This window comes from Rhinopithecus bieti, unplaced genomic scaffold, assembly GCF_001698545.2.
Source record: "Rhinopithecus bieti isolate Rb0 unplaced genomic scaffold, ASM169854v2 scaffold_18471, whole genome shotgun sequence".
In the NCBI taxonomy this organism is placed as follows: domain Eukaryota; kingdom Metazoa; phylum Chordata; class Mammalia; order Primates; family Cercopithecidae; genus Rhinopithecus; species Rhinopithecus bieti.
The window spans coordinates 28,391-38,439 of record NW_016809119.1 but is presented as its reverse complement, the minus strand read 5'-3'; the positions used below and the strand labels follow the sequence as shown (position 1 = coordinate 38,439).

The 10,049-nt window shown below is 43.1% G+C and overlaps 1 protein-coding gene across 2 annotated transcripts in view; it reads left to right on the top strand.

Annotated features, from left to right (window-relative positions):
• Positions 1–8,099, top strand: part of ASB9 (ankyrin repeat and SOCS box containing 9) — a 32,088-nt gene extending 23,989 nt beyond the window's left edge. For both annotated transcript variants that reach the window (XM_017888586.1, XM_017888585.1), the window contains 4 exons: positions 1–118; positions 2,114–2,248; positions 3,710–3,962; positions 8,038–8,099. The exon at positions 1–118 is cut by the window's left edge and continues 1 nt beyond it. In XM_017888586.1, coding sequence (XP_017744075.1) covers positions 1–118; positions 2,114–2,248; positions 3,710–3,930 — 474 coding nt within the window. In that variant the 3' untranslated portion in view covers positions 3,931–3,962; positions 8,038–8,099. The remainder of the gene's footprint in view (positions 119–2,113; positions 2,249–3,709; positions 3,963–8,037) is intronic.
• The last annotated feature ends 1,950 nt before the right edge of the window (positions 8,100–10,049 follow it).

Below are 10,049 nucleotides of genomic sequence, written 5' to 3'. Positions count from 1 at the left end.
CTGTTCAATGCTTGTGTCAGCGGCAGCCAGGATTGTGTGAATTTGCTTCTGCAGCACGGAGCCAGCGTTCAACCTGAGAGTGATCTGGCATCCCCCATCCATGAAGCTGCCAGGAGAGGTAAATCTGTTGAGAATTTTTTTTTAAACCCACTTCTTCAAGGGACATCTTACTGCTGAAAGAAGGAAAGAAAAGGAGGTATATTTTAGAGCAGTAGTTCTCAAAATGGAGTCCCAGGACTGGAAGCATCAGCATGACCTGGCCTGCAAATACAGATTCTTGAGCCCCACTCCAGCCCCATGAATCAGTAACTCTGGGCATGGGGCTCAGCACCTGTGTTTTGTTTAATAAGCCCTCGGGCTGCTTTCTGGTGCACAGTAAGTTTGAGTGCCTCCCTTTTAGAGCATCTTGAATGTTTTTCACTGCTATATTACTAGAACAGGGCTTGGCACACAGTAGACTATCCATTAATATTTGTGGAATCCGTTGTTATACCCATGACCTTACATAAATCAAGTTATTTCATGAAACAAGTTATATTCTTCTATTTCAGGGCCTTAAAGAACATTGTCTCAGTGACACTTAAGTTTGCCAAATGAAATAAGCTTTCAATTTTTGAAACTATAAGATGTTGTATACAGTTTGGGATAACTCTTTTCATTAAAGCCATACTTTTCTGATAGTCTTAGCTCGTAAAATCACAAGTTTTTATTTTCTCAAATTTGTCATCATCATAATGACCATACCTTGCCAGAGGGCTTTCTGTTTCTCCAGTGGCTTTCACAGAATGGCTTCCCATTTGACTGGACCAACCCACTTCTAATGATCTCCCAAAGCGTTGATACTTATTTATTGAGAACATCCTAACTCATCATATTCGCTGCATACATAGAACTAAAATATAGCAAGAGAAACGTAGAGGAGCAGTGTCCAAAATATGACATTCTGGACCAAGGAAGTGTGATTCAGCTTTCGCCTAGTTTTTCAGGTTGGGCCCTGCTCATGTTGGATTTGGCAGCTTCTTCTAATCTAAGCCTTGCCTATACCCGCTGTGGCCTGTTTCTCCCGGGCCTGCCTTTGGAGAGGTTGTAAGTTTCCTTCCCTGTCCCGTGGCCCACACTGTGACCTTTATTCTTCAGGTCCACCTTCAGGTCCTGTTCCTCCGTATCTCCCCAACTCTCACTTCAATTTCTCTGCTTAGACCAACTACAAAGCCAGAAACAATTGAAAAAGGTGGATGGTTGCTGATTGGTTACCGCGGGTAGTAAACTCAAATGGAGTTTCACCCGTAGTTGCAGATTGCATCCTATGGTCAAACCATTAACTGATAGCAGTGTTTAAAATCACTCCTGGCCGGGCGCGGTGGCTCACGCCTGTAATCCCAGCACTTCGGGAGGCCGAGGCGGGCGGATCACAAGGTCAGGAGATCAAGACCATCCTGGCTAACACGGTGAAACCCTGTCTCTACTAAAAATAGAAAAAAATTAGCCTGGCATGGTGGCGGGCGCCTGTAATCCCACCTACTCAGAAGTCTGAGACAGGAGAACGGCATGAACCCGGAAGGCGGAGCTTGCAGTGAGCGGAGATCGCGCCACTGCACTCCAGCATGGGCGACAGAGCCAGACTCCGTCTCAAAAAAAAAAAAATAAATAAAATTTAAAATCACTCCTGATTTGGCCGGGCCTGGTGGGTCACGCCTGTAATCCCAGCACTTTGGGAGGCCGAGGTGGGCGGATTGCCAGAGCTCAGGAGTTTGAGACCAGCCTGGGCGACATGGTGAAACCCCGTCTCTACTAAAACACAGAAAATTAGCCGGGCGTGGTGGTGGGCGCCTGTAGTGCCAGCTACTTGGGAGGCTGAGGCAGGAGAATGGCGTGAACCCAGGAGGTGGAGCTTGCAGTGAGCCGAGATTGCGCCACTGCACTCCAGCCTGGGCGACAGAGCGAGACTCCGTCTCTAAAACAAAATAAAATAAAATCACTCCTGATTCTAATTAAAGGAAATTGCTTTTGGTCCTCTGGATAAACTGCTGCCAAATTTAATGCAAAATGGGGATGACATTGTCTTTCTAGCTAAGGGAACTTGTAACTGTTTTTCTCCTGCTTTGGGCTGCAGGCCACGTGGAGTGTGTCGACTCTCTCATAGCTTATGGGGGCAACATTGACCATAAGATCAGCCACCTGGGCACTCCACTCTATTTGGCTTGTGAAAACCAACAGAGAGCCTGTGTCAAGAAGCTTCTGGAGTCAGGTAAAGCAAAAAGCAAACCAAAACAAGAAAAGGAAATGGAAAGTAAATTAAATGTATTTTAAACGTCTTACTGCTGTAGGAGAGAAATTAGTGTGGGCAATGGAGTTGGACAAGGTCAGGGTTCATATTGACTGTTCCCTTGGGGAATTATTTCACACTGTTTGAACTTCAGTTCTCTCACTTCTAACGAGGATGAGGATGATGATGAAGATGCCTCTTCTCAGGGTGGTCCTCAATGATTATTGGTTTCTCCTCCCTTTCCTCTGTCTCCCTCCATTTGGCCAGTCACATTATTAAGCCCTGCATAACTTGCAAAGCTGTTGGATTAGTGTTGAATCTTCCTATTTGGGACCTTCACCAGTTCTCTTTGGTTTAAATACTGAACTTGCCCCATTGCAAATACTATGTTTTCCTTGAAAAGGTCTATGTACCCTTATTTCTTTTCACCTGCCTGCTGTTGTCCAGCCCCCTTCTCAACACCTGGAACACCATTTCATCACCTCTTTAATTATCTGAGTCCTGTTTATTATTTAAGGCTTCAGTAATCTGTTTCCCAATGAATGTTGTTATAGTCCTTATTGCCTCCTACTCATCTGGCAGGCATTGCTATGAATTAAGAGATGCAATCTCTGTCTCTCCCCCACCGCCCACCCTACCTCTTCCACTCTGGGCAGATTTTAAGCCTCTAGCCTGGAAAGGGCCATGTTTGGTATCCCTCACAAAGTCAAGAACAATACAAGACCAGATCAGTTAACATTTGTTGAGTGGACATAGATTTTCATTTTACCAGAGGGATGGCAGCTCAGGCAAAGCCACATGTTCCCACATGTCACAGTGAAAGCCAGGATCTGGGCTGGAGTGGGGATTTGTTAAGAGTGTAGGAGTGGAACTGGGTGGGGACAGTCCTAGAAATCTACCTTACTCCTGAAGGGGAGAACTTTGCCACCTCCCCTGTGATCTTGGGATTGGCCAGTCCAATCCAGGGGATACCCCCATGAGTTGGTTGCTTTTTCAGAGTCCAAATCACCAGTCCCAAGTGCCCGGTTTTACACCCTGTGGCAGCTGCACACCAGGTGAGTTTGGCTGCTTGGTGTAGGCTGGATTTTACCATCTAGCCTCTCCCTCAGGCTGTACTGGCTAATACTTAGGTTCCATTAATAATAATGTGGAGCTTTTATGTCACTAGGATTTTTCTTATATGCATGATGCCTATGTACAGTGCTGAAAGGCAGATTTTTAACTTTCTATGCTATATTGCTCATGCTGTACATTCAGTAACATTATCAGATGGGATTTTCCCTACATTATAAAATGGAATCAAATCATCTCCCATTTTTCCAGGATTGCTATGCTCAATGTGGATCCCCTCTTGTTAGGAAATTTTGGGGCTCAGGGCTTTGAAAAGGGGAATGGTTGGATTCTGCTCCTTGCTGACTCTTTTTTGTTCTTGTGACTGTTTAGGAGCGGACGTGAACCAAGGGAAAGGTCAGGATTCCCCACTTCATGCAGCGGCCAGGACCGCCAGTGAAGAGCTGGCCTGCCTGCTCATGGATTTTGGAGCAGACACCCAGGCCAAGAATGCTGAAGGCAAACGTCCTGTGGAGCTGGTGCCTCCAGACAGCCCTTTGGCCCGGCTCTTCTTGGAGAGAGAAGGTGCTTCTTTGCCAAAACCTAAGCCCTAATCTGTTGACACCCCTTGAGGCTCTAGTGAAAGGCAGGTATTTGGCAATTTCTGGCTCCCAATCCTATACAAAGATCATTCTCTGCCATCACCAAGTCTGGGGAAGTTGAGATAATTCAATATTCAATGAGATACAGTACTGGTCACAGTACAGTAAATAACTCCTGCTATTTAGCATATTGGATACAGGTTTTGGGGATGATCTAATATTCATCATGGGGTAGCCAGTTTTTTAAAAAATTAAGATACTGTTTTAAAATNTACTGTTTTAAAATTTTCATATTACATTTATTTAAAACATGCTTTAGAATGAGGCAGCAGAGGACTCTTTGGGGTTGCATGAGGCCCCAGGATATCTTGCTGCACCACAGATGGGCCAGACTAGTGGACACTTGGTTTCTGGGCTTAAAATGCAGCTCTTTAAGAGTTTAGGGTTCACACCAATCCATAGACATTTACTACTATAAATTAACCAATGATAAGTCCACACTTCTCTACAAGTAAGAACTGAGACTCCCAACTCAAACAATGAAATATTGTGGTTGAGCAGTATATATGGAAGTAGGGCTTTGAGGCCTGGGCTGGGCTGGGGAGCAAAGACACCTCAAGTTGGGGAGCCACCCTGTTGCAATCTTCATGGGCTCAGAGGCAGTTGAGCAGTCAGCTCAGTACTTCTTTTACTGGAGTGTGGACTCTGAACTCTTAGGGATTCTGGGACTTTGAAGCAGGCCTTCCTACCAGAAGGATTCTGATGTTACACAATCTAGTTATTTTCTCCCCACATGATGAGCAGTAGGGTTGGCCTTGGGCAGAACTGTAAAGTGGGCTAAGGAATCCTTCCTCCTACTCTCACTGCCCCAGGGTGCTTGCAGTCAAGTCCCTGCCTAGGGACATGCCAAACAAGGCCTATGCTCCTGAGCAGTGCTGGTCAGGCAGAAAAGACTGATTCCAGGCACAGGGAATTGTCCAGTAGAGGCCCCTTTCAGTTAAGCAGTGGGATGATCACGAAACAGTTCTATCTGCATTTTAATAATTACTTGTTTTGAAAAGTTGTATGTCTACAAGGCCCATAAAATATCTTAATTTTAAAAAATCAGAATAAAAAATGAATAGAACAATGTGGATTGTAATCATCTTTATACCAACACAGTTGTGAAATAGAATTTTTAGTTGTTTTAATTGAGAAAGGGATTCACAAAGACAAAAGTGCCTCAGGTCCCCCTCAGTCATAATGTAGGGCATATGTTAATGTAGGAGGTATATGTCCCCTCCTCCATCAAACAACCTCATAGCATTCTCACATTGCCTCCCCTGGTTTTTCCCTTCTGCTTCGTTTCCCAAAGCCATTCCTAGAGATAGTAATTACTTTCATTTTGAATTTGTTTTGCATGGTGACAGTGTGGCCAATGATCCCACTAGTTTATGAGATGTCATTTGCTGCTGGAGAGAATCACCACTTGTTTTGCCTCCATGAGTCACTTTTGGGGTTTTGGTATAGTCACCTCTCAGAGGGCTTGGAGCCCACAGGAAATGGGGCCAGGCAAGTGCAGAAAACTAGACCTGTGGATTGCTCACTGCAGTGTCTGTCTCTGGGTGCCCCTAAATTCATTTGCTTCCGTCTGCCTGTTTCTGTTTCCTGGGGAAGGGAATTTATTCGATTACTGTCCTCTTTCAGTGGTATGGCAACATGAGAATGTTGGTAAAACCCAACCATGTTCTGAATTTGGGCTTTGCGTGGGTGTTAGGAAAGGTAAGATTTTCCCTTTTCTGAGAAAAGGGAAAAGATGTCAAGAATATTACCACCTCACCCTTGATAAGCATCTAAGGCAGTGTTTGCTCAATTAAAACCTAGAAATGGCTGTCAGCCCAGCACGACCACAGCCCCCATCCCCCTCACCCAGTACACTTTGGCTTTAAAACATCAATGGTTGTTGCTGGCTGGGCGTGGTGGCTCACACCTGTCATCTCCGCACTTTGGGAGGCCGAGGTGGGTGGATCACGAGGTCAGGAGATCGAGACCATCCTGGCTAACACAGTGAAACTCCGTTTCTATTAAAAATACAAAAAAATTAGCCGGGTGTGGTGGTGGGCGCCTGTAGTCCCAGGTACTCAGGAGACTGAGGCAGGAGAAAGGTGTGAACCTGGGAGGTGGAGCTTGCAGTGAGCCGAGATCACACCACTGGACTCCAGCCTGGGCGACAGAGCGAGACTCCGTCTCAAAAACAAAAACAAAAAACACCAATGGTTGTTGCTGGGGGAAAAAGAAATCAAGGCCCAAAGGAATATGCTGATTCATAAATATACAATTAGCTGGTTTTATTATCGAGCAAAGCAAACCCCTTGAATGTTTGCAGGTGCCAGCGAGTTGAGTGCAAATCTGTAGTGGGTTTTCAGCTCTGTGTCTATGGACTTGAAGCTACAGTTGTTTTACATTGTCTTACTTGTAGTAAACAGCAGCATTCAGTTGGCATCAGTAGTTATTAATACACTGAGTTTCCTGTGACATCCCGCTTTTCTTAATTCTCTATCAGGTCTGCTCTGAGATCTTGTTATTTGTAATGCTTTATCAGTATCTCCTACGGTTGCCTCTGACAGCGTTTCTAGCACAGATGATGAGTCACATTTTTCAACATTCCTTACTGAGGTTAGATTAGGTTCAGTTTCCCCACAGTGTGGTTTTTGCTGCTCGTTAATATATATGCCTTGAGAACACTGGGAAGCCATTCATTATATGCTTTGAGTATACTGGGCATCATCTCATAGGTGCCTTACTCCAACAGGACCCTTCTGTTAGGGCCTGGTTTAAAATACTGCAAGTATTTTTTTGATTGTATATGTGTCGAGTTCCATCTGTCCTTGTTCTCCATCACCTTGAGAGATAAGTTAACTCAGTTGATCCTGTAGTTGGTGGTGATGCTATAGGAAAATAGACACCACAGTATCCTTTTGGCTGTATTCTCAACCCTGACCGCACACTCAGATGACCTTGGGCAACTGCCTTTAGAAAATCCGGATGCTTGGGCTTCATCCAACAATAGTCAAAGCAACATCTCTGGTTGGGGGGACTCAGCTGAGTCCATGTGGTTGAATGTGCCCCCACCCCAGGTGAGTCTGAAGTGCTACGTGGATTGAGGGCTATGGCTTTATGGAGTTGAGGGTATATAGTTTTGCTTTTTAAAAAATAACCAAAAGAAAAGATTCCCATTACAATTTGATGCAGGAACGGGAGTGGGGGTGGGGGGAAGTGGGCATAGAAAATCATTCCCCATCCTTTTGCCCTATAACAGAGTTTCTCAACCTTGACACTATTGACATTTTGGATCAGTTGGGGGCTGTCCTGTGTACTTGGGGATGTTTAGAAGCATCGTTGGCCTCTCCCATTAGATGCCAGTAGCACCCTTCCTCAAGTTTTGGCAACCAAAAATGTCTCCAGATACTGACAAATGTCCCCTGAGGAGCAAAATGATCTCCTCCTTTCCTTCCCTGAGCCTCCTCCCAGTTGTGAACCACTGTCCTAAAATGTAAACTGTTGAGTGTTCCCTAAGCAAGGTTTGTGCTAGCTGGTTGACTTCGCCTGTGAATTGAAGCATTGGAATAGCTCTGAATACAGAATATAAAAACAAACACGACTTAACGTACTCTTAGGATTCACTGTGAGCTCATTATATTTGTCCAAGGGGCTGCTACTAAAAATGTTTGACATCCTAGAAATATGCGCTTAGTTTTAAAGGTAGTAAAGAAATGCCATTAAACGCTAACTTTATTTTTATAGTTGGAAGTTTTTGCTGCTGTAGCTGCTGTAATTCCCAAGCTTAGCCTTACTTAAGCCTCTATTAGCAGGAGGCTAATGCTTTAAATTTCTTTCACTCTGCTCTAATTAAAACGCCCTAACAAGCTTCTTTCGAGTTAGACTACCAGAAAAGCAAAGAACATAGACTCAAAAATGCCTCTTTACAAAAAAAATCCCAGAAACATGATCCTTAAGCTAGTTAAATATTATTCCTTAAGACAATGCTTACTATTGTAATGGCTTTTTTTTTTTTTTTTTAAGGAGAGTCCCTTAGATCAAATAAACACCACTGTGTGAATTGTCTTATGACTTTCTCCAGGGCCCCTTCTTTGATGCACTTATGCGCCTTAGAATTCGGAAGTGCCTTTGGAATCCAGCAGCAATCGATAAGATAACCCAAACTCGCTCATCCAGAGGATCTGAAACAGTTTCTCCTACATCTTTAAATGCTCAAGGAAAGGATTCACATAACGATGGTGAGGAAAAACGGATGATTGAGTGTTGCTAGAGCACACATAGAATTTTAAAATCAAGTTTGTTTTATAGGCTGGTTGATTAGTTTTTTTACAGATTAGATTTGTATTGCGCCTTACTAACTCGTGCTTCTATAGAGTCTTGGACTGATATTTTATTTGATCAATTGTATTGTTAAATCTGAAGCCAGAGTTGAATACACGCTTGCATACGTTTGTCACTATTAGTTAGAAGGCGTGAAAGGCGTGAAGACTTTTCCCTGCTTGGAGAGTGTCATAAGTTATTGTTTTGCATATCTACTGCATGCCAAGCACTTTCTGCATCATCTAATTTAGCCGTCACAGCAACTGGGTCAAGACGTTCAATTTTCCAGAGCAAGGATAGAGGAGTCAGATTCAAATACAGGTTTTCTGATGTTAACTTAGGTGATGATTTGATTGAGGCAGGATTTTCCAGCATCACTATCCTTGTTCCATCTCTGCTATATGGGAATGAAAATAAAGAAATGTATTTCTTGGTTTGTCTAACTTGTTTTAACCTTCCCTGTTTTTAGGACAAAACCACTACTCTCCTAGCATAGTTTTGGGGCCAGTTCTTTTATTCAACCAAAACACTATACATATTAAGCATATTCTCGAATCTTGCTGCTTAATACAGTAGCCACTAGTTTGGTGGTTCTCCACTGAGGTTAATTTTGTTACCCAGGGATGTTCAATACCTGGAGACATTTTGTTTGTCACAACTGAGGAAGAGGGTGTCACAGGCATCTAGTGAGTAGAGGTCTGGAATGCTGCTAAGCCTCGTAGAATGCACAGGACAGCCCCACCACAAAGAACTTTCCAGTCCGAAATGTTAATACTGTAGTGTTGAGAAACACTGCTGTAGCCATGTGCCTATTTAAAAACGTAAATTAATTAAAATTAGATAAAATTTAAAATCCAGTTTCTCGGTGTCATTAGCCACATTTCAGGTGCAAAATATGCACAGATGGCTAGTGGCTCCTGTATTGAACAGTGCAGGTACAGATTGCGGAAGAAAGTTCCATTGCTCCATCATTGAACAGATTTCTATTGAACAGTGTTCTTTGGAGGCACGATGAATGGATTTTTTTACTGCCTTTCAGTTTCAGATTTACAGGAACACTGTGATATAATTTAGTAATGAAGGCTGTAGTTTCAGTTACTTCTCTGAGAGATGAATTTGGGGCTCCATTGCATCAATCGAAAGTATTGTAACTCCTTATGTCAAATCCTTACCTGTAAGATTACATATGGTCTAGATGATCTCTAAATCTATTTCCAATATAGTTTTTCTGTAATTTTAAATTTAATTTACTGTATGAAAGACTCCAGAATATTAGTCTAAAATGCACAGCTAGTTTCCCAGCAGATGGCACTGTTGTCACACAGTCACTTGAGCGAAAGGTTTGCTCCTCATAAATGACCCATCATACAATGGTTTACAACATAAAGCTCTGGAAATTTCCCATTCAAGAATGAACTCTATAGTGATAGATTCCACTGAACCGGTTTTTCCTTTCTATGTATACATCACAATTCAAATGTGACTACAGAACTTTACCTCCTACTTTTTTACAGAACTTCACCTCCTACTTTTAAAAAAAATTCATCTGATCATGTTTACATGTATTGCTTAGGATTTATGCCATTAATTAACATCAACGTCCTGCCACGAGGAAAATCTTTTAGTTCACTTACTTAGAAAATATGTGATGAACTCCCATGTCTGTACCAGGCACCATTCTAAGCACCAGGGTGGTAAGGAACAAGACAGGTAAAGAGATTTGATTTCTTGGACGTTACACTCTGGTCAGAGTCATTTGCTAAGGGATGAGG